This window comes from Hippoglossus stenolepis, chromosome 22, assembly GCF_022539355.2.
Source record: "Hippoglossus stenolepis isolate QCI-W04-F060 chromosome 22, HSTE1.2, whole genome shotgun sequence".
Classification (NCBI taxonomy): domain Eukaryota; kingdom Metazoa; phylum Chordata; class Actinopteri; order Pleuronectiformes; family Pleuronectidae; genus Hippoglossus; species Hippoglossus stenolepis.
Window position 1 is genome coordinate 3,450,946 of NC_061504.1, and position 24,035 is coordinate 3,474,980.

The 24,035-nt window shown below is 42.8% G+C and overlaps 1 protein-coding gene across 7 annotated transcripts in view; it reads left to right on the top strand.

Moving 5' to 3' along the window:
- Window positions 1-8,455: 8,455 nt before the first annotated feature.
- Window positions 8,456-24,035, top strand: part of sbf1 (SET binding factor 1) — a 57,774-nt gene continuing 42,194 nt past the window's right edge. For all 7 annotated transcript variants that reach the window (XM_035147428.2, XM_035147431.2, XM_035147430.2 and 4 more), the window contains exon 1: window positions 8,456-8,669. In XM_035147428.2, coding sequence (XP_035003319.1) covers window positions 8,615-8,669 — 55 coding nt within the window. In that variant the 5' untranslated portion in view covers window positions 8,456-8,614. The remainder of the gene's footprint in view (window positions 8,670-24,035) is intronic.

The following is a 24,035-nucleotide window of genomic DNA, read 5'->3' on the forward strand; positions in this document are numbered from 1 at the left end:
GCCGGCAATTAGCGAACACGGGTCCGTCCTCTGTGGAGCCGCGCAGGACGTCCTTAAAAAGAGCCACCGTCTGTCAGGCTTTGAAAGTCGTCCGCAAGGGAAAAGTTGGGACGTAGTCAACAGATCAAAGAGCAGAGGGACCTTCGCTTGATTGTGTGGTGTTCTCTGTCATCTTTTGAATGGGTGAGACTGGGCCACTGCCTTCTTTAAAGGTTGTGTAAATACAAATAACCAGTGTTGTCTTGGTGGGCGGGACCGAGGCAGACACTGACCTTAAGTGAACTGTCTCATGCATTTAAAGCTCACTTTAATCAAACATTCTGTCGTATTTTGGTGTGGATGTAGCTCGTCAAGTTCACTCTCCTGATTGATGAGCTGTCGGACTGGTGTGAACTTGTGCTCAGCCTTAACAGCCAGTTGCAAGAAGAAGGCATTGTTCTTTATTTTTCTTCTTGTTAACACATCCCTGCTCGAGTAGTAGGTGGTTAGCAGAATTCAGAAAGAAGGGAAAGTAATATAAACAAAACAGGAGTGAAAGTTGGTTTTACTTTCACATCCACCACTGGAGGTGAGAAAAGGAAATAAGTTTGAAGCAGAACTTGTAACATTTCTGATGAAACAGGTGTTCATAGCAAAAACCCCTTCAACCAAAACAACTTAACCCCATGTCTAACTACCAGCTTTTTCTAGAGCATTCCACTGCAGCTCATGGTCTTCACAACGCCACAGTTTGCCTAAACTTGATTAGTTGAAATCTCACAGAAAGACAAGTTAAAACCTTTTTTGATTTTCATTTTTACAATATAGGTGAACTAACCCTTTAACTTTGTAGTAAACACGTCCGTGAGTGATCACATCTGTGTTGGGGCATTGCTGTGAAAAGGCCCATAAACAGCAGGTGATGCTGGTGGCTCTGACCCGAGGTGTCCTGGGATACCAAACAAATGAATCATATGATCTGAAGTGGCTGAGTTGGGGGATTTCATGTACAAACACGCTACACGTGCAGGTTCGAAGCAGAACTTCTGTCTCCTCCGGGAGACGGTCTGGTTCCTCCTGTTTGTGAGAAAATAGCCGCTCATACACTGAAATATCCAAACAACAGCTTGTGAGCATGTTTTTGAACTTTCTGGCAGAACCTGATCTGGCTGAAATTTTTGTATTTTCTCAGCTCTCCAACTAAGCAGAGATACTACAGTGTTACATCCACTGTATACATCCTGCTTTTCTTAGTTTTCAACCAATATCATTCACGTTTGTGTAGTTGTTAATCCAAAACCGCCCACACCTTAGGAAACACCCATCTGTTTGCTCCTGCCTCATTGTGCAAATAACAGCCAGAGATAACTGACATACACATGTGACTGTGATGTTTCTGTTAAAATGGGTATTGTGTTTTGCTTTATGGGTATTTTTGAAGAGACCTAAAACCAACCTTTTTCTATCACTTAGTCAGGTTTCGTCCATCACGAGCCACAGTATGGTAGTCTAATGATTGCTGCCCCCTAGTGAACCTCATGACACATCAGCAGAACACACTGCACACAAGCCGATGCTGAGAATGAGTCTGTTGTGATGCATCCCGTCAGTTTCCCTTAACCTCCCACATGAAAATATATTTTACCAGTGCGTGTACATCAAAAAAAGATCTTGGCCACTGTCTTCAATTTTAGAATAATTGTTGCTCAGCCATCCCCACGAATCCCTCTCAATTTGGAGACATTTTCTCACTGCAGTTTGTTGTTGTCTCCCTGTCCGAGCGCTCTCAGTCAAGTTTGTTTGGAATGGCTGCTTACCAGTGCTGTACTGTGTGGGAGGAGGATGCTAACAGGACAGTGTCCTGCCAGTTCTGCGGAGAAGAGAGGGATTGGATTTCAGTGTGGGAAAAATGATGGGGAAGGACCGAGGTGGCTGATAACAGCAGGGCTCCAAGAAATCAAAGCACGTAATGAGGGAAACAGGGCAACAGAAATGATAAGACAGACAGGTACACAAAGCCAGGTCTATGAAGAAATGGTTTTCCCAGTTTGATAAGGAAGAACTTGCCTGGCCTGCACACGGCTGTGACCTCAGCCCCATCCAACACCCTTTGGATGAACTGGAACGTTGACCTCTCGTCAGGATTTATTGCAGCTGAATGTGGACAACTGTGTAGCTGCAGCCAGGTTCCAGCATCTGGAGATATGTCAACACATTAATTCCTGTAGGTAGGGAAGTTATTTGACAACCACCCGGTGTCATTGCAGGTGTCCAAACACTTTTGGCTATCTATTGGGATTCAGTGCTTTGCTTAAGGACACTTCAGCAGAGTGGACGCATGTCAACACAGGGTTAAGACAAATAACACCAACTCAAGAATACAGATACCAGTGATTAACATATCATGTGTTCAGCAGAGTGTGTACGTTAACATTGTTCATGTCCTGTGTTACACCCAAGCATTTATATCAGAAAAGGGGGCAGTTTGCACACCACCCCTACTTCCCTCCTGTCTGTGAGTCCTGTATTACATAATGGTCCCCAGATAGGTCACATACATCATTGGATACTTCTTTATTGTGGTAACAACATCTCACTGAGATGTTTCTAGATCAAAGCTTCTCATAAACCTGCTCTGTTTGCACGATTACATATCTGATGTAAACATGATTATATGTATATAACATGTTCATGCAGTTTGGTGGATGTTGAATCATACGTTCCCATGTTGATTTGTCTGGAAAACCCTTCCCCTTTATTTATTTACTTTTTACTCCAGTGGAGTTTGCATGTTCTCCCTGTGTGTGTTTTCCTCCGGGCTTCCTCCCACAGTCCAAAGATGTGCAGATTGGGGTTCAGGCTAAATAAAGACTCTAAATTGACCATAGGTATGTGAATGGTTGAATGTCCCTGTATCTTGGTCCTGCAATATGCTGGCTACCTGTCCAGGGTGTGCCCCGCCTCTCGCCCAATGTCAACCGGGATTGGCAGCAGCCCTCTGCAAGAGGATAGATGGTATAGATAATGGATGGATGGATTTTCATCTTACTGTAAAATAAACCTTTTCTCAGTTAACACTTCAAGGTTTTGATGCAAAAGCCTGCATTTGTCGGTAGGTGGCATGCTGTCCTGTTTCATGTCACTTCTTGTGGTTGTCACTACTATGTGATCCTTCTCTACGTGTGCCACAGCTGCTCTTCATGTTAGTCTTTTAGCCCCCACAGGTCAACCAATATTGACACCAGTAAAGCAAATGAAATAAATTTTAATGAGCCATACTAATTACCACTTGGGGCCACTATTCAGCAAATATTGCATACCCTCGCTTTACTGTAAATGCTTGTTGTGGTGTAAATGACGGCGATGACTATGCAGGGAGGTTGCAAAGATATAGTCATGATTTAGCTACACTATGGGGTGTGTAGTTTTTGGAGTTTCACCAACACAACAGCCTCAACTGCTTCAGTTTTAATCACCTCTCTTTAATCTGTCTGTTCTTCATCTTTTATGAAAGTGAATCACTTCAGAGCTGGAGTACCCTCGACAAGTTTTTTTTTTTTTCGGCTTAAACTTGCATTGCAATAGACATGTTAGGATTTCACGCCACAGGAGACAAAACAAATACTTTTCTATCTGCGATCATCTTCCGCGATTGTTACCGGTGAAAACACTAGAGCTACAAATCCAGATTTACAACTGTTTACTGTACACAGTCTTTTGCTACACTGTGTTTACTTGTGTGAAAACAGATGGGTTCCGATTACAGCAGAGAGGAGACAGTGTATTTGTCTATGATTTATCAGTCATCACAAAAAACAGTTCAGCTACCTGCACCAGAGAAACCCAGTGTAGTGACAGTGTAAAGTGAAAACATCTCTGAAGACATCTGCTTGTCTCAGCTCAGGGGAATTTAAACTTATGGCTCCAATGAATGTTTAATGAAGCGTTTTCATGTGCCATGCTTCACTTGAGCTGAGGGGAAATGATCTGCTGCAATGGCCCAATGAAAAGCAATGATGTGCATGAGGCCTTCAAACCACTTCCTGTCTTTTGGTTAGTCTACAGGAAGTCACATGGCTGTTGCATCCTGCATTGACTGGCTTTGAGCTCTGATTAGAATAAACCAGCGAATTACAGAGAATCAGAGACAGGACAGGTGCATATCCTGCTCTCTTCTTCTGCTTTGTTCATATCAAATGTGACAAAAAAGAAAAATACATATGATGATGACGTAATATTCAAATAGCTAAACTGCAACATATTCATAATATAATACCTATAAAAGTGAATGTGGCTCTTAGGTCATCTTACACACTTACCTCAAATCAAGTCAAGACAAGTAAAGTTTTTGTATAAAGTACAATTAAAACAACACGTTAAGGACACTCAAAACCATGAGAAAACAAAAGTTTAACCTTAAATATGTCTTGCCTGGTGGACTGTTCCAAAGCTTGGAACATCTTCAGTGAATGCTTGAAGAATCATGACACTATTATATGAATAATCCAGCTAAATCATTCCTCTGGAGTCTAGTGAGTTCAGAAGTTTTAAAATATGCATTTTATTATCATTAACATTATTATTAGCCTACAGTGGTTTTCACTTTGCCTTTGTCCATCATCTGTGAATTGGAAATATCTAATTTACACAGTCAGGAAAAGGACATTTATTTATATCTTTATATTTTACTTTTGTTTCATGCAGAGAACCTAATACTCATATGTTTAAGACATTAAAATTGTAAAAGAAAAAGAACATTTTACAACTCAACCTCAAACTAAATATTTTACCTTTTTACCCAAACTTAAAAAATAAAGTTATCTACACTCAATAGAGTGCATAGGCCGAACAGTCTCTTTTTATTTAATCCAAAATTCACACACTCATAGATAACAGGGGCCTAAATATGTCAATTTATTGGGTTCCTCCTTAGTGCATCCTTAGTTTTTGTACAGTCCTGCTTAGAGACAAACAGACACTGCAATGAAAATATGACCTCCTTGGCAGAGGTAGAACATTAGAAGTGTGTGTCCTGGTCATAGCTCAGCTGTTGCAGTGTGGAGCATCTCTCCGGGCCAAGCTTTGGCTCCGTCTGGCATTTGGTCTAAAGTTGTTTGGTGAGTTCATTGAAAGTCAACACTGGAGCTGAGGGTGTCAGATGAGTCAACAGACATGAGTCGTGTGCAACTCTTCCTCTTGCTGCCCTCAGTTTCCACTACCAGCCTCTGCTCGCATCAGTTTTATGGTTTGGCTTTATTTAAAACAGGACGTGGTGAGTTGACCTTAGAGGACAGTCCCAACATTCATGCCTTATGAGGACTCTTGTTATCTTATATTCTATAGAGAGGGGCTACCTGTATCCCTAGTTTCAGGCTTTGTGCCTAAGCTGTATTGCTTCTGCTTTATATTAGCTGCTTTGCAGATATGAGAGTAGTGTTAATCTTTGTAACCCATTCTGAGAAAGAGAGTAAGCGTACTTCTCTTTCCCATGATACTGGCTTCACTTTAAGCTAGCTGCACAAAATATGCTCTCAGTAAATGGTGTTGCATATCTTTCAGCATCTTCAAATAAATATGACAGGTCGAAAAAATGCTAAATATCTTTTTTGCATTGTCTCATATCTAAAAGAGGAACAGAAAAACCACACTAGACACAAAAAATTGCACATTTTCACTTCATTTTTTAGTCAAAAGGAAAGTCTTTGATGTCTGAGCACATGGATAGTTGCAGTTTGTCTAGGAGAGACAGTTTCCTTACGGTGATATTCTTGTCCTGTGGGGAGAGTCTGCAAGAGACTGAGCTCCTCCTGTCTTTGTCTCACCTTCTTTCCAATCTGCTGCGTATCTCTGGCAAGTGTAGCTCAAGGTCAGGATGCAAGTAACATCAGCTGTGAGAACCAAAACCACCGGTGACCTCAGTACGACTTCCCCTGAAACGAGCACTCATGAACCGGCTTGAGAGTCGTGTTATCTCCTGTTAACAAAGCTGCGGTTGTCCGAACAGGCGCTGTTTACCAGAGAGCGGCCAGCGCTGTCCTGCAGTCACCCACCCTGGGTCTCAGATAACTGTGGGAGAAAAGTGGGAGACAAGTTGTTTCTGAGTGTTGGCAAAACAAAGCCCTTGAAGAAAAATGTGACATCTCATGCTCGGGATTGTTTTCAACCAGGGAGCGATAAGCACTTTGGGTCAAAGGTCACAGCACAGGAAGTGTTGGACTTCTCTCAAGGCTGTTACACTGCTGACAGCCAAGGACAGGCCGCATGGCTGTTGGCCCTCTGGCCTCTCTCACCTCCCTCTGACACGTTATCTGCACATTCAAATTGACACTGCAACAGCATGACCATGTTTCTGCAGCTGAAGCCTAATCAAAGTAGTCCCACAGACAAAAGTTCAACATTCTTCATATTTATATTTATATTTTCCTCCCTGATACCATTTGCTTTCAAGTACAGGCTGCAGAAAATATGCGAGATAAAAGAAGTGAATGTTTTGGGAAATAGCTTGGTTGCAGAAATGAGGATTAAAGCAATAAAAAGAAAAGGGTTTGGTGAAATTGGTCTCGTTGACATTTTGTTCTTCTTGGTCTGGCAAGGAGGTGTAACTGTAACAGTACAATACAACCCAAGACTGACTCTCTTGACGTATACACGTGCATGTGCAGTGTGGTTTTAACACTGACTTGAAAAAAAACGACATGTCCTTTAACATTAGCCAGTACACTTCATTCTTTTGGAAGCACAAACATTAGATTGAGACAATGCAGCTTGTTCTTAATAGATGGTGGTCAGACTTGTAATTGCCCCTCTGATGGTTTGGCCCTTTGCACTGGACAATCCCAGACATGCAGCCCCTGCCTGGATGTACCGAATAACGCATGAGGTTTAAACTGCACCTCAGCAAACTGCCAACTTAGTAGTACCTGTGGGTGAGCAAGTTTGATTTATTTAACATTGTTTTGTTAACTGGCCACGATCATAGGTGTTGCAAGGGTAACAAGATATTTCTACAATATGTCAATAGGACTTTTCTCTTATTTTGGCTTATTCAGTTTGATATATGTTGTAGTTTTACCTCTTTAAGCATGTAAAACAATATTAAAACAAAGCAATATGATCGAGAAGATCAATCTTTGTTTGAACTCTGTGTATGCAACTTGTGACATGGGAAGGTAATTCTACATTTCACCAATTTAAAAGGGCCATAAAGTAGTTAAGTATTATTCATGAACCTGTCCATAATCTTCTCAATTTCCTAAAGCCAATGAGGACACTGTTTCAAATTTCCTTAATTTGCCTAATCAAGATCATACATCCTGGGGTGACCAGGACGTCTAAGGTGAATATCGCATAACCACAACATCCACAGCTCGACTTCCTGCCAGGGTATTCTTGCTGTACATCGCAAACCTCTCTCTCTCTCTCTCTCTCTCTCTCTCTCTCTCTCTCTCTCTCTCTCTCTCTCTCTGACCGTGTTTCCGGACTGTATCTCCACTGCCGCTGTCAATTACAAGCAAAAATGCTAAAAACAAAAATGGCAAAACCCAAACATGTTCAGCTTAAGATCGTATAAAACAGCAAACTCTCACAATGGAGAAGCTGGAATCAGAATGTTTGGCATATCTCTTTAAAAATGGAAATTAATTGTCAAATACTTAATTTCTGTCCCTTGGTTTCAGCTCAAATGTGTCAAATGTCCATTTTTATTTATCAGGTGAGTGGCTAGCTATGCAGTAGCTTTGGTCAAAAATGTTATCGCGATAAAAATGTTCATATCAGCCAATCACGATAATTAGCGCTATAAGGGTCAAATCATTAGTTCTTTCATATTAAAAGACCCTTGCAACCTCAAAGTACTGTATATGCAGTATAGATAAAAGATGAATGGAAGGATGGAAGTTTTAAGACTGATTTTTGCTCCTGAGTCAACACTGAAGAAGCCTGACACATTAACTGTGGTTTTATAACATTTCATGAATCTGAGGTAGAGCAAAAATAAGTATGTGTTATATGTCCTCACCGATATGTCCAATGTCTATGAAACTTTTGTTATATTGCTTGTGAAGAATAATTATATCGCAACAAGGATTGTTATCTTTTTATCGCCTAAACCCAGGTGAGATTTTGGACTTGTGCAGAAAACAGTTAACTCTGTGCATTAATATTAAATATGGTTTGATAATCTGCGGCAGGGCCGTGTTCTCTGGTGATAATCTGGGGCAGAACAAGTCATTCTGGGCCCCATGAATGAAAATCCCCATTTTAAAAAGGAAGCATTCCCACTGGATGTTTGTGGATTCCCTTCAGTTCAAGGCCTGCTGGAATCACCACCGCCGTTCACCCCCTAATCACTGTTTTTGTATACGGTTTCTGGTCAGACTTCTGGTCCCCGGGGCTGGTTGGGCTCCTCGCATGGGACATTCCTGCCGCGCGGCCCCTCCCTAAAGTGCCTCAGTGCGCAGACTCCGGCTCTGCGCTGTCAGGGCAAGGCAGTCTGACAGTATGGCGGCGGGGTGCAGCTGGAAGGATGCTACTGTCGCCCGTGATGCGCCTGTCGCCGGCAGGACGTGAATGGACCTTTGACGGCAGAGAGACAAGAGGATCCAGCGCGAAAGGCCTGTCGCCGTGAGCTCCGAAGATGGCCAGGCTCGCCGACTACTTCTTAGTGGTCGGCTACGACCTCGACAAGCGAGGTGGGTGCTCTTGAGTTAGCCTGCCCTGCTAGCTCGTTAGCCTTAGCCGTGTGTAGCGGTGGAGGCGGGGGGACGGGGCCGGTCGCCGCTCGCCGCTCGCAGCTGACCCGCCGCCGGGATTCACTGTAGGCCGGGGACGCGCAGGCCTCGCGGGATTAGTGCACTTTAATGCTCGCCTGTCAGCTGGTGTCCCGCATTTTTCCGACGGGGGTGGGGGGCGTGCTGAATGCTAAAGCTAACCGCAGCCCTTCAATGAGCAGACTTGTTTTAGCTTTAGCAAAACAAACAGTTTGTGTTGACAGCAAAGTGGCTAAGAGCTAACGGGAGCCGGACTCAGGGGAGGAGGAGAGGGGAGGGGAGGGGAGGAGAGGGGGGTCCTGCTCGCTCCACCGTGACCTTAGCACGGATTTATTCACCCGTTTCAGATTGTGTCTCATTCACGAGTGTTACCGGTGTCTGCATTTGAACCCACTGCTAGTTAGCGAGCTGTCAGCGTTGTGGCTGCAGGCTCCGGAGCTCCTGCTGGGGGACAAGTCAGCACGATGCAGCCCTGCTCGGTTTCCTGCTCGGACGTGATTTTAAAGCCTTTTCAGAAACCGCAAATCTTCGCTTCTCGGCGCAGTCGCGGATTGTTTTCTTTGTACGTGTTCTGTGTGGATTAACCCAGATGGCTTTGCCCCTCCCTGAACCCCCTTGGACCGGGGCTGCGTTCCCTTGTGCAGTTGGGACGGGGTTGGGACCGTTATCTGAGCCCCCTCCTCCTCCTCCCTTCAGCCTGAGCCTTGGCCTAGATCTTTGCAGTATAATGGCCCCGTTTAATCATGAAATATTCACCCTGCCTATCCGAGGGGCGCATGCTGCTTGTAACGTGCTGCCGCCTTTTACTTAGAGTGGGGATTTTACCTATGACTTATTCAGAAGTGGCAAATTGTAACATGACAGGCCCTCTGTGCAGCAGAGTGTCCAGAGAACTGGCTTTTACCTCGATGATGCTGGTGCAGCCTACATCACTTTTCTGATTGCATGGAAGCACTTATTGCCTCTTGTATTTTTCCTCAGAAGGGGCTGCATACAGGATGTTATAACGTGGACACTGCAAACGCGGCAGAAACACTCCTTCCTGTTCTACCGTGCCTGAATGCAACGCAGAGAAGCACAGGCCTGTAAAAAGCATCTGGGAACCAGACAATAAAGCCACAATGGCTTTAATGGATCAAGGCTCCCATGCCTTGTAAAGCTAAACATTTAAGGCTGATGATGATTGCTAGCGTTGCCCCACTACTGCTGCCGCCACACTGTTTGCAGCCACTTTATTCTGCACTTCTAGGTGGAGGCATTTTGTTGTGTTAAACGTCACCAGTCACTGCTATGAGATTGCTCCCATCATTTTTGTCATTACCATCATCGTTTGATGCACTGACAATATTAACTTCATTACCATCACAAGTTCCTCCTCCTCATTGGTCAGATCAACATGCTTCTGCTCAGTCTTTGCATTAGATGCTGTCTTTTGCTCCTGTAGTTTTGTGTGGTTCCTCACACATCATCGCAAAGCTCCAAAATGAAATAGAAAGTGATTGTAGTATTGCTTATGCAGACATGTTTCGCCAATTATTAACCAATGTCTGCTACAGTATCAGTAGTGGATGTGAGGGGGGTGGGGCTGAATTTACAGTCTGACACTGGTGATTTCCAAACTTTTGTTTCACACTTTCTTGGTCGTATTTTCACTTTTCCAGCTGCGGTGCTGCTGGCAATGGGAAATGAGAAAACACTCTGCCACAATACTTGGCCACGAATCAAGATCCTCAATCACAAGAATACCAGGAATTCTGCAGCACAGTGGAGTTTCCTCTTGTGTCTAAATATCTCAAGCATCCTGTCTACGTGTGTGTATTTGTGTGCATGTGTGCGACTGTTGTTGCTACTCAGTCAGTGGAATGCTTTGCAAGCATGGGCACTGACAGGTTTTCAGAGCTAATCGCATCGCTGCACATCTGCCTCTCAGAGTGGCGTCACCGAGAGACACCTCGTGGGTGTTGACAACACCTGCTTTTTTTTTGTGATTTTAGATGCAGTTTTGTCTCAGTTTTGTTTTTAAACAGCCACTGATGGAGTCTAAAAGAGATGTACCTGAGGGCAGAGCCTTGAATCTTCCATTCACCCTCTCTCATTGTCTGCTAAGGTATCAGGTTGCTCACATTGTGCTTAACCTAGATGCTAAGTTGTACTATTAGTGGATCTTACTTGGAGCCAAAATGGCTGCTGGTGGGATGCAAAGAGTCCATAGTTGCTGGGGTGTGGTCCTCCGAGCAAGGGTCTCTTGAGAAACACAGCATGACCCCATGTTTTGACAGGGGTGCCTTCACTGCACCGAGGGTCTGGCAGCCAATTAGATACACAGTGTGAGGCCCAAACAGGAAATAGAGGAGGGGTCCTTCAAGAGACTTTTTGGACTGTTCAGTGCGAGAATCCAGTTTGCTCCCATGTGCGTGTGTGAAAAACCAGGAAAGGGGCTTGTTTGGCCTGTGTGTGTCTGTGCGAGGCGGCCTCATTCAAGACAGTGAAGAGACACACACAGACGCTCGCATACAGGCCCCATTGTAGCTCCATCTGTGAGCCTTTGGCGCTGCAGTTTGAGGGTGTTGGTCATCGCTGTGGCTGACTCTAAACAGAATGCAGGGCGGTTGTTTTCAGGCTGGAGTGACAGTTCTGGCATACGCAGCCTCCACCGAAGCCCGACCTCCCCTACACACACACAAAACGCACACATACACCCCGACAGCTTGCAGTCAAGCTGGGACCATTCACAACATTAGAAGCCAGTGAGGAGACAAAGAGGTGCTCACAGGGCAGACAGAGCACGCCCGGAGGCTTTTGTGTTTACAAAACTCAGGTTGTCTGGTGCTGTTTATAAAGTGTTGTCATGGTTGGAAAGTTGTGACATTGCGATTTGCTTATAATGTGTAGGCCTTAAGGGTGATAACGTAGTAAATACGAAGTCTGAAAGCAGTGTGCTGTGTCTGACCGGGACAGTGTAGTGATTGTGTTCTCAGTCGGGTTGTCAATTCATAATAGTTTTAATATTCCACTTCTGGCACCAGTTTTATTGCCTGCGTCAGTTCGAGTGACAATATTAAACAGCCTTTATCATTTGAAAGCTCTGACACGTCCAAAATTACATGATCACAATCAGTTTTGTTCTGTGAAGTATCCATGTTTTGTCTAGGCTGGTCGGGGTGTTGCTGTTAAAATTTCTGAACGATCTTCCATGTTTGTTTGTTTGTTTGTGTTGCCTTTTTGAAAATTTCCTGCTTGAGTGTGTGCTGTGTTCAGTAACAAAGCTTTGTCCAAGTGCTGAAAAATTTTGCTGTAAAGAGTGATTTGCAGCACAATTAAATAAAGGAGTATAATAGGACATTTTATGCAGTATATATGTTGTCATTTACACAGCCCTATTCTGTAGTGTTTAAGATGGGGATATTTGTTATTGTGGCAAAGCCATGAGTAATTCATGTGGTAGTCACAGGTGCATTTCCTGCTGAGAGTGTGAATCCAAGGGAAGATCTAAAGCAAGCTTCTGTACATAGAGCTCAGTGGGTTAATAGAGTCCTCTCGTGCTGAAAGCCAGATGAAGTAAGTGACTGAGCATGAGGAGAGAGGAGTGTGTGTGATGCTGCCAGCGGTGCCTGCCTGTGGGCAGCCACTTCCTCCATCCTTCCAGAGCTGGGCTGCAGTCTTTCAGGCCCTCCAGAAATAGCCCTCACAATCTGCCTTTCATAGAGGCACAGAGTGACGCTCGGTTATGGCAGTGCACTGACGCTTGTGTGTTGGCGTGACCCGCTCTCCGCCTGCCACTCAGATGGCTGCCTGAATGTTTGTGGCTGTCTCTCTCTGTTTGCCGCGTTACCACGGCAATGACTAGCCCCCCTTCCCTCGTAGGCTGTGGGTTGTGATGAGAATACTGACCAGTACGCTCACACTTTTAGTTTTTGGCACAAATGAATATGCAATAGCTTACATTTTTTTCATTTACATACTTAAGGTTTGCACAAGTTCCAGAGATTTATTTTTATGGAAGCTCTTTGAGCTGGCATTAGCAAGATACCAAAACCCTTCACTAATACAAGTCGAGGAAGTTATTGTAGCATTCAGCTTATAATGCTATATGGCAGTAAAATAATTCTGAAATCAACAAAAACAGGAAACATATTTGCAGCTTTTACAGACAATTGCTTTGGAACTGTGGTCGGGGAGAAACCATCGCACATTTCTGTTGTGATGTTGCGTGTGTGTGTGTGTGTGTGTGTGTGTGTGTGTGTGTGTGTGTGTGTGTGTGTGTGTGTGTGTGTGTGTGTGTGTGTGTGTGTGTGTGTGTGTGTGTGTGTGTGTGTGTGTGTGTGTGTGTGTGTGTGTGTGTGTGTGTTACAGCAGTCTGTCTGCTGTGCTGAATGCTTGTTATTCATGAGGGAGTTGATGGCCCCAGGGCCCCAAACTTGCCCTCATTCCCTCATTCATACTATGCAGATATAGGGGAGTGTGTGCGTGCGTGTGTGTGTCCATGCATAGGGTAGGGATGCACATACATGCTTCTACACACATGCTTTTTCTCCACAGACGGGGCATGTAGATCGCTTCTGTCATCAGCCACTTCTTCTGTCACATACTAAACAGCAAATTGTAATCCGAGGCTGTGTAGGTCGACTTTTCATTTGTTTGTGTGTCGGTTGCTCAGTAAATGTGATCTGCACCCCGGGGGGTGGGGGGGTTGGGTTGGGCAGGCAACAAATGGTTTGGTCATTTGCCCCAGATTGAATCAGTCTGCACATTTAAAGATTAATTACATTCAAATATCATAGATGATCAACAAGGGTGTCTATTAATATAAGTTATTTTTGTGTTGAAGTTAAATAATGGAAACAACATTAAAAATATTCATGTAAACATGGTCTGTAAGTGTGCATATTTGTGTGTGTGTGTGTGTGTGAAGGGGGTGTTAGGGATGACCTCCTGCTTAGCGCTTTGATGGCTTCCCTGGAATTCAGAGAATTTCTCTGTCCCCTCTTGTGACAAAGGCTGAGTCAGTGCTGCTCTCAGTCAGCCCGTAGGTGCTCGAGAGAGCAATCATTCAAATCCCCGAGGGGTGATTCCAGCGTGTCCCGAATCGTTTAGATCTGGAGATAAGGGGATGGTAGGATAGTTGTGAGTTGTGTGAGGCTGGTTGGCTGCTGTGGTTTACGAAGATAAGATAAGAAGTCCTTTATTAGTCCCACAATGGGAAAATGTGCAGGGTTACAGCAGCAAGAGTCCAAAAGACATCAGCAAGCAATAAATAACGTGCAATACTTAAGTGTAAGGAAAATAAAAAAATATATAGAAACATATGAATGTAACTAAACTAGTATATACAGTGTAGAGACAGGAAGAACTATATGCAGTACTACATCACTGGAACACCCTGTGTTTGCCATGCTAACTTTTAGGAAGGGGCTATGGGTGCACAGTTATATTAATGTAAGGGATTTATTTACCTGATAACAGGTTTTTATGCACTTTTCCATTATTAAAAGCGTTTTGCTTCACGTTCATCAAATCAGCATGGAAACATTGACTCATAATAGTCTTTCTTAGAGGATTCAAAGTCGTATTACTACCAATTCTCGTTTCCGGTAATTCTCATGTTCGCAAAATATATGCAGCAGAAACACTGGGGGAGTGACTGGTGGTAGAAGATTAAGTCTCATCATTATTAAAATGGCCTCCAGGTCAAATCTTTCTTTCAGGAAAAAAAAAATCTGCCTCCCAGACGCCCACTGTGCCAGCTCTAATCTTATATGTAGCCTGTGATTGGGTTGAATACACAGATTAAAGGACTGTTACTGGTCCAGACCTAGCTTGATGTTTACACTGTATTTATGGTGCACGTTTGCTGCTCTCCCCTCCCCCCCAGAAATAGGTCTGTGTTATTTAATGGTTATTTAGATTATTGTCAAAGCCCAGGGATTTAGATTGGTGGCACACTCATGGTCGTCAGCTGCTAAAACCAAAATATTATATCATGCTGTTAGTAACATGAAAGGGCCTCTCTAGAGTGTGTTAGTCCATTCTGGGCTACTGTAGAAACATGGCGGTCTCTGTGAAAGAGGACCTGCTCCCAATGTATAAACTGTATAAAGGGCTCATTCTACTGTAATGAAAGCATGAGTCTTAGTATCTGGTAATAACGCATTAATGTAAAGTAATATTACTTTCAACAGATGGCCCTAAATTCTACACACTAACCCTTTAAATCCCATTTTCACAGCATGTTTCACATCTATTGTACTGGTGTACAGAGGCAATAGTACAAAATAATGTCGAGCTGACTGTAAACCGGAGGGTGTGGAGATTAATGTATTTTACTTGGCCAGTTACATGGGTGGGGTCATTGCTCTGAAACAGCTTACTACTCTTAACTTGTAGAAATCAGACCTATTTTTATTTCTGCTCTACGTGACGTATGCATGTACCCTATGATGTGTGTGTGTGTGTATATATGGGCTTTGTGTGTGTTTGTGAGCATTGAGGGTTCATTTGCAATTTAAAATCAATCTGACACATGAATATAGTCGAACTGATGGCAGAGGAAAGACGAGTGTGTGTGTTTAAAATGATTAGAGGGATGTGCAGTGCACTGCTGAGTGAAGACAAAGGTCTGCATGCCAGAAGATAAATTGTGATTGAGCACGCAGCTATCACGTTTCCTGTTGCAGTCTTCTGGTGTAGCGCACGGAAGTCTATTCTGCACTGTGCACTTGAGAAACTGCTTTCAGTTATACTGTGTTTCCTTCAATTTATTGTGTCGGTGGTGGATTACCATATTAATCCAGTTGTATCCTTCTGTTGCTGTTAGCGTGCTTCTCTTAATCCTCCTCAGTTCTTGATGTTTAGGTAAAAACTGTCTGCTTTGCAATTACTGTACGGACAGGCGTAATTAATGATGCTGCTCTGTGGCATCCTAATGCTACTGCTCCACAATTTAATATTTAATTTACCAACAAATATTTCACCATGCTGCTGACATCCTCTGTATCCCTTAGTCCACTTAAAGCTCCTGTAGAGCCAGAAGACAGCGTCATATTAGTATGAAGGTTGTATGTCTTCCTCCTCGTGTGATTTCCATCCACAGATGAGTCCTAGAGGCTGTCCTTGATTTATGTCTCTCGTACTGTCACTCTTGGATATCAGCCTCAATGGCAGCTTAACATGCCTTGCATATTGTCAAACATGCATACTCAACATACGATCGCTTACAAACGTTTCCTGTCCTTTTCTTGACGTACAACACTTCCGTAAAAGTTGGATATATATTTGTCATTGATTTACACTAATATAGACTAAAAGTATTGCCTTGTGTTGAATTTAATTTGTGCTCATTGGACTATGTTAAAGCCATATTCTGAGAAACATTTTCTACTCAGGATTTTGCTGTGGTTTGTAATGAGACACTTCTATAAAGAGAAATGAGTGAGGGGTAAATGGTGTTTGGTCTGTTACAGACTGAAGCTGAGCTGGTGGTGGGTTATGATGGTCAGCCTCTGTATAAAGTCACTGTGCTGTTCATTGTGACTCACTGTGGGGGATGGGCAGTGACAGTCAACTGGCATCAAGTCATGAGCTTCAAGTCTTGTTTCTGTTGCTAGATTAGCCGCAAAGACAGGATTTTACCTCACTGTTAACATCAGTGTGCTCAGGATGTCATTTTGCAGTAGAATTAAAGAACCTTCCCCCAGCTGACACTTAACTTTGTGAGGTGATAACATTTTAATGTTTGTTCTTGCTACACATGACCGTTTGGTCTCTTGATCACATCAACCTAAAACAGTGATCCTCAGAGTTACATGCAGCCTCTTAACTGGCTGGCTGTGATACTGCTTTAAACCCAATTCATGCTTCTGTTGAAGAGCAATTGTTGCACGTCAGGGTACGGCTTAGGGTTCTGGGTAGGGTACACGTCTACCCGTAGGCTGCGCAAGAGCTACGGCGTAGATTCGACGCAGAACCCTAAGCCGTACCCTGACGTGCAACAATTGCTTTTCAACATCTGTCAGCTCCAACTCCAACATTATAACACTCGTCATTGTTCTGTAGTAAACAGAGACGCCAGAGAATTTGCAAGTAAGCAGACCGGAAACCGGAAGAAACGCAACACAGTGGCATAGAAACTCTACGGCCACTAGATTTTCGGCTCCATGCCCACTAGCATTTCAGTGGTGTAATTGCAGAGCGACGCGCGCGCGCGCGCACACACACACACACACACACACACACAACTATGAATGCTCACAACGGCGTAGGCCCTGTGCGTATTGCTAGTCTGTGTGTGTGTGTGTGTCATCATGGCAAATTTAGCTCCTGGAGACACTTACTGTTGTGGCAACTACAACAGAAGCAACCTGTTGGTGTGTGTTTTTCAACCTAAACATCCTCCTACCTACGTATTATGGTGTTAAATGTGAGTTAAGATGTTGCTGTTTAGGTGGAGAAGTGGACATTGAACTGTGCTCATATCAGTGCATCGTTTTGGGATTGTCTTACGTACCCAGCATCCAACCTAATATACAAAGTTTATCCTTTTATTTGCATATCAAGCATGTAGATTGCTCGATGTGCAAATCACTCTCTCTGTGGCTGAGTGTGAACTTTTTTGCCATCATTACCACATGGTTGTTGAACTTGCTCGTTTCAGCTCGGCCTACATTTCATTCTCGATCAATGGAAGTGATGTTGTGTGACTCATGTCCATCATTCAGTGCAGCATATTTAATTTCATTCAATTATATAATGAAATTAAGAATATTCAATGACAGCACAATTTTGGATTCCTGGAATAAATGTCAGTACTGTCAAAATATCTTTTATTGGTCATTGTTGGGAGTTCGAAGTTCACCCAAGTGTTCCACTGAATTTAATCCACTGACTGATTCTATGAAAACAAATTAGATTATTCAAAACATGTTTATTTTTAAAGCTGCTGGTACTGGGCTACTCTTCTTCATCCTGTGACGTATTTCAACCAAAATAATTTCTTTTTTTTGGTTGGCTTAACTTTTGTGTTCTGGTTAATTTCATGATATTACTGTCTAAAATACTTGGCATAGTTATATTTCAAAATTACTAATGGCATTTTTTAAATTGACCTCCAGTGAGCTAGGGAAATAAATTGTCCAATTTACTGAAACGCTTTTTATAACCATGCTATGAATGGTGACAAAAGGTCTGTTCAGTGGAAGTTGAGTCCTGGATGGACTTGATTCAGACTCGGTGCTCAGTGACTGGAAACGAACTGACCTGTGGTCGGTGTGCACTGGCAGGTCAGTCCGGTTTGTTCGGTGGCTCAGAATAAACCAGCAGACAACTGCTGAGGCTGAATCAAAGCTGTCATCAATCATCAGTCTGTGGCATTTTGATGCAAATTACATCTGGAGCAACTACTCCTCAAAACCGAAATAATAGTCTCTGGCTATTGTGCAGCTCTCTGAGGCCGTTTCCTCTCCTGAAAAGCCTTTCATTTTTTTGTTGTGGGAGTTCAGCTGGTGGTGGGGGGGCTGGTGTGGAGATTAGTTTTGCAGGAAGGATGTGAATTTACTGAAGAGCTTTTGCCCAAAGAAAATGCCCCACATTGTCTACACGGCGATGACATTTGCCAGATGAAGTTTTTTTTCCCCCCTCAGATCGGTTCCTGAAATGGCTTGGCTCATTTATGCAGGATAACCAGCCTTGCCGTCATCTAACACCAAAGTGAGACAGCTCCAAATGTCAAGTGTTACCTATTGATGTGCTGATGTGCCGACTTCTGTGACATAAAAACCTGATTGTGTTGCCTCTGACCCAGTGAGGGGTCGGCCTGTAGCTGCAGTGCTGCTTCTAATTAGAGTGACTCACATGCTTTCATATTACTCAACAAGGTGTGTGTGTGTGTGTGTGTGTGTGTGTGTGTGTGTGTGTGTGTGTGTGTGTGTGTGTGTGTGTGTGTGTGTGTGTGTGTGTGTGTGTGTGTGTGTGTGTGTGTGTGTGTGTGTGTGTGTGTGTGTGTGTGTGTGTGTGTGAGAGATAGCAAGCTGGGTAGACAGCAGAGAGAGCACTGTCAGGGCGTGTGCAGTACAGCTTAAATATGATGTCATAACTTTGTGTGTTTCAGATCTGTGAGTGTCTGATTTTTACCAGTGCAGAGATTGTTGTTGTGAAAAGCAGTGCATGTTTACACTCTGATCCCACTCAACCTGCAGAGCCCTTATGCTGCTTCACATTAAGAGATTAGTAGGGCTGCAGCTATTGAGTAATCGAGTATTCCATTGATTATTCCATCGATGAATTGAGTAATGGATAGAAAAACGACATTTCCCTTATTAATTAAACCCACTAGGTCGCCAGGTCCCTAGATTTACATTACAGACAGCGACTAGATTAGAATAGATAAAATAGAGCACAGTCAATATAGACATGCTTTACCTCGTTAGAACGGGTAGAAGCCCATGACAGCCATTTTCAACCAAACCAAACACAATTCCAACACCAAGCAACTAAATCAGCATGTCGAACAAGCACACAAAGCCGGTTCTGACTATCATGCTACTTCATGCTAACAACACAAGCTATCCGATTAAAGCCCAGACTCCACAGACTCCAATAGAATATATCTTATCTTTCTACAACCAAAACTCACTCAACCAGCAGCCGAAGAAGAGCAAAAAAATATAGCGACATACAAAAAGGATGTCCTGTCTCTGATGTTTTTACATAAGTTTTGTTTTATTCCAACTTTCGTACCGCAGCTGCGGGAAACTGAAAGTGTCTGCTCCGAGCAGCAGAGCAGAGTAGCAGAGTATTATCATATAATGAAAGTTGACTGACAGACCACGGAAGATTTGGGGACGATTTAAAAAGTTCTGTAAGTTGTTAACTAGTCAACATAGACACAAAACAACACAACACCCACACAGATGTGTCTACGAGAGATAGAGAGAGCGCGAGAGAAATTAAACGAAGCCTCACTGCAAAGAATTGAGAAGTGATTGTAATCGAATTATCTGAGTAACATGAGTTTTTGTTGCAGCCTTAGAGATAAATCTAATTATGTGGTGTAGTGGTATCGTTAAACATAATCACAGAATTGTAGTATTATATGGCACCTTGGCATCTTGCGGATGGAAGATTTCCAATCAAAAAGGTCACGGAGCTTGTGATGAGTAGAAAAAAGTGTAATGACAAACAAGTTTTTTTGTAGCAGTGAGTTGACACCTACACATGATGCAGCGTCAGGAGACTTTAAACCTCTTTTTGTACATTGATGTAAATCTGCACTCACATATGTGCACATAGACCTGCATAAAAACACACAAGGCTTAGAGCTCTTCTTTACTGACTGCTACAGTCTCTGTTGTAACTGCCTGATGTCGTGTCAGTGTGGTTTGGAAGTCTGCGAACGAGAAGCTGTGGCTTGGTTCGAAAGCAAGAGCATGATACACACACACAATCGCACACACACAGACTGAGGTGCACACTCATTTCCACTGTGACTGCCATCGCTCAGTGTTCACATGACCATTTGGTCTCCTTCCATTCTGTGTCAGAGAGCATCGCTGCTGCTAGTAGTCATCTGTGTGAGGAGTCATCACCGGGCACACATGCGCACACACAGACACACAACCACTTGACGCACATGGTCTCGCATGCTCCCAAGCTTTCATGCTCTTGTCTCGCTCTCTTCTCCATGTCAAGTACATTTTTCGTAACCTTTATCTGACCATGTTTTTATAGTGTGTGAGTGTCTGAGTAGTCGTCTGCTTCAGGTTCAGACTGTGAGCTGTGATGGTAGTTGCTCTGTTATTGTGGCTGTGTGAAGCTGTGAGGTATTTTGTACCTGATTTGTATCTGTGGTAATGGTCTGCATCAAGATAGATCTTCTAAAAACAAAAACTGAAATTATTTTCTTGCCATCAGTGGCAGATTTCTGTGTGTGTATATGTTGTTTTGCCAACACTCAGATTCTGGACTTGACACTGAAGAATTCGATTTTAAAATCAGAATCAAAATCACTAAAATGATGCACGGTTAGAAATATTTACCAAATGCACAGAATAATTGCAAATTGCAGTATGTTTTATTCGAAATGTGTACTTGAGATGCTGTACTAGCAGAAGCAGGTTAATAAAGGCAGCTGTTCTAACTATTGGTAGTAGCTAGATTCTGTAACAATCCTGTTTGCCAGCCGACTGTTGTTTTTTTCTACTCTATCAAAACAAAACTTCATATAACATCTGGAAACATTGTTGTTTGTTTTGAGTCTGAGCAAGAGTCCGAATTGAATAGTTATCTACTTCGCTAACAAGCCTCTAAAATAATTTGTTCGTAATCACATGCTGCAACCACCAGGAAGCATTGAACCCTGATTCATCGATGGGGAAAAAGCCTGTTCAGTCATCTCATTGAGTCTTTGGTTGATCGGCCTTGTAGGAACTGAATGCACTAATTGTGATTTGCCTATTGTGTTGCTCACACTGGGAAGACGCAGCTGCTGTTGCACTCCAGCCAAGTCACGGGATGGACAAACACTGGACAGTTGGAAGACAGCAAAATGTAGCCTGGTCTGATGAAGCAATTGAAGAAAAAAAACCTGAGTTTGAGATACAAGGAGGGAGAATACATGTGGAGGAAATCAGGAAGTGGATGAAAAGATAAACTGTTGCCAACAAAACATTGTGCAGGAACGTGGACTGGATTACATAAGATGCCACATCATCGTTGTAGAGATAATCATCAATGTCTGGGGCAAGCAGAAGCGTATAGGTTTCCTTCTCGTCACTATTTTGCTGTTGTTACACAACATGTTTGGCCGATAGCTGGATGTCACATCACTGAAAGGCAACTGGGCTCAGTTCACATTCCTGTCCCACTGCAGACTCATCGTGGGCTTTTGGAAGCAGTGGTCTTACATCATTAGCAGCTCTGTCATGCCAACAGACGGCTCTGTACTGTCTAAACAGCAGTGCTCCTTGCTGAGCTCTAACTTTATTCACTTGCTGCTCACACACGCACAGTGTGGACATCTGCCAAATCCCTTTGCTGTAATTATATTGGGTTGTGTCGTTGTGGTTAAAAGGTAATAGCTTTAATGTAATTCTTATTAGTTTATGTTTAGACAAACACACATTCTTTCTGCACTTTTGGCATCAAAGATCATAATCAGGTGTTTTAACAGCAGCGGGTGGTCTAAGTGAAATTAAGTGTTTAGAGGTTAATGATTAATTTTGTGGGACCTCAGAAAGAAGTACTTTATTTAACATGAGGTATTTGCTGTGTTGAATAAAACAAAAGTCCACATTCCAACGTGCAGGAGACATTTGAACAACTGAAGGTGAAGTCACAATCTCGCAGTGTGATTGGATATGAATGATCTATCATACTGTATGTGCATACGACCAAAATCACGATATTGGCCTTTTCATATTCTCCATATTCGTTGCAGGTGTTAAATTGTAACAGCAGCTGTTATCTGCTCCAATCTTTGTGGTTCTTTGCCATGTGGTGTGTGTTGTGGGCAAAGGTCTCTTGCAACATCTTAGGTTTTAGTCTTGTGTTTGCATTGAACTGTACTTTTGTGGCTCTGTACTGTTCAACATGATGCCTGAGTAGTTGGTGAAAGATGTTAGTGATGTTTTGAGTCTGTTTTGGGGACTGGTCTGCAGCACAATTCGCAAAGGACAGTTTTCTCGTTGGCTTCTCAGACTCGAACCATATTCATGCAACAGAAGTAGATTCTCTTTTAGGTGCAACCTCCTTGTTTTATCTGAGCTGGTCTGAGTCCTTTATCTGTTTAGAGTTAACTGGTTCTATGTCACTTTCATGTTCTGTGAAAGAACATAAAGCTTTGTCCAAATGACAACAAATATATCGCTGTAATAAGTATGATTTTAAACACAGTGAAATAAACAGAAGAATATAAAATGAAACCGTATTCGCTTTTCTACCGCCAATGTGGGGCTTGCTGGAGACTTGCCAAGTCAGGTATTATTCAGCTGGGTCTTACTGGAAAGCACTAGGTGTGACATGGAGGAGACAAATATAAAATTAGATTTCAGTCTGAGTCAGCTGCTGGCATTGTGGTACGCATGTGTTAACAAGCCTAGCTCACAAAATTAAATTTTTCTTGTTTTGCAATTTGCTGTCTGGCTTTGCCGGGGCCTACAACACTGTAATCAGAGGTAATTACCGACTTAATGCGAAACAGACCAATTAACCAATGTAAAACAAATGTTTCCTCATTATTTTTATGTGAAACGGTATCATTTCCTGATACAGACATCCGCATTATTTCCCATCATATACTTCACATCCTTGACCTGTGACATTAATGTCTATAGTGTTCCGCCATTCTGTGAGTAGGCCTACATGTGGGGAATTTAGCACTGTGCCTCTTTTAAATGCAGATTTTCTTTTGCTGTGTGATGATGCAGAATCCTAAAAAAAATTTCCATCACAGCCCTTTTCCGTTTCATGACTGTTAGTCATCATGCATTATTTGTACACCCCCTGTAGTTTCATTCAGTGCCACCTTTGTCTTTCCACCCATACTGAAGGGTGTGATTCTTCCGTTCACACAACATGAGTTTCAGAACTTAAATTACAACGTTCAAGTTTAACTTCACACGCCTGGAAGTCTCACAGGTTTTATTGTGTATAATTAGATTTCATAGAACAAATTCCTGTTCTATTTTCTATGCCCCAAGCAAATACTTGGTTTTTCAGGCTCATTATTGATACTAAGAATTAAACTTTAAAAAGTTTAGAAACAAATCATATAGTCAGTTAAAAAAAAAAGAAGATAAACATAACTACACAATATAAATACACAATTAAGGGTTCGCACATGCATCACTCATGCACAACAGATTCCAAGTGACAGGTACACAGCTATGCGATGCAGCAATGGAGCCAAACACCAAGTTAGAGATCTCGAAAGTTAGTATGAGAAGTGCAAAAAAAATGTTGTTTCATTATGAAACTGTGTTGGCTCAAATTAGAATATGGGGTGGGTCTCCAATGTCTGAATAATTAATGGGAAGCTCTGCACACGTAGATTTAATTGTGTTATCTCTAAATATGTCATCTGTTCTTCCTATTTCAAATGGGTAAAATGCAAGTTACAGCTTTGTGCAGCTTAATGATTCGCTCTGGCTCTGTACCAACTTGCTCTGCTCTTGGTCAAACCAGCCTTATCTGTCTCTTTACTGCTCGGCTCTATGTACCTATTATACGGGGTGTACGTGAGAGTCTGCTATCTGTGTATGCTGGCACTGGGCTCACCAATTACAGTGTGTAACCAGC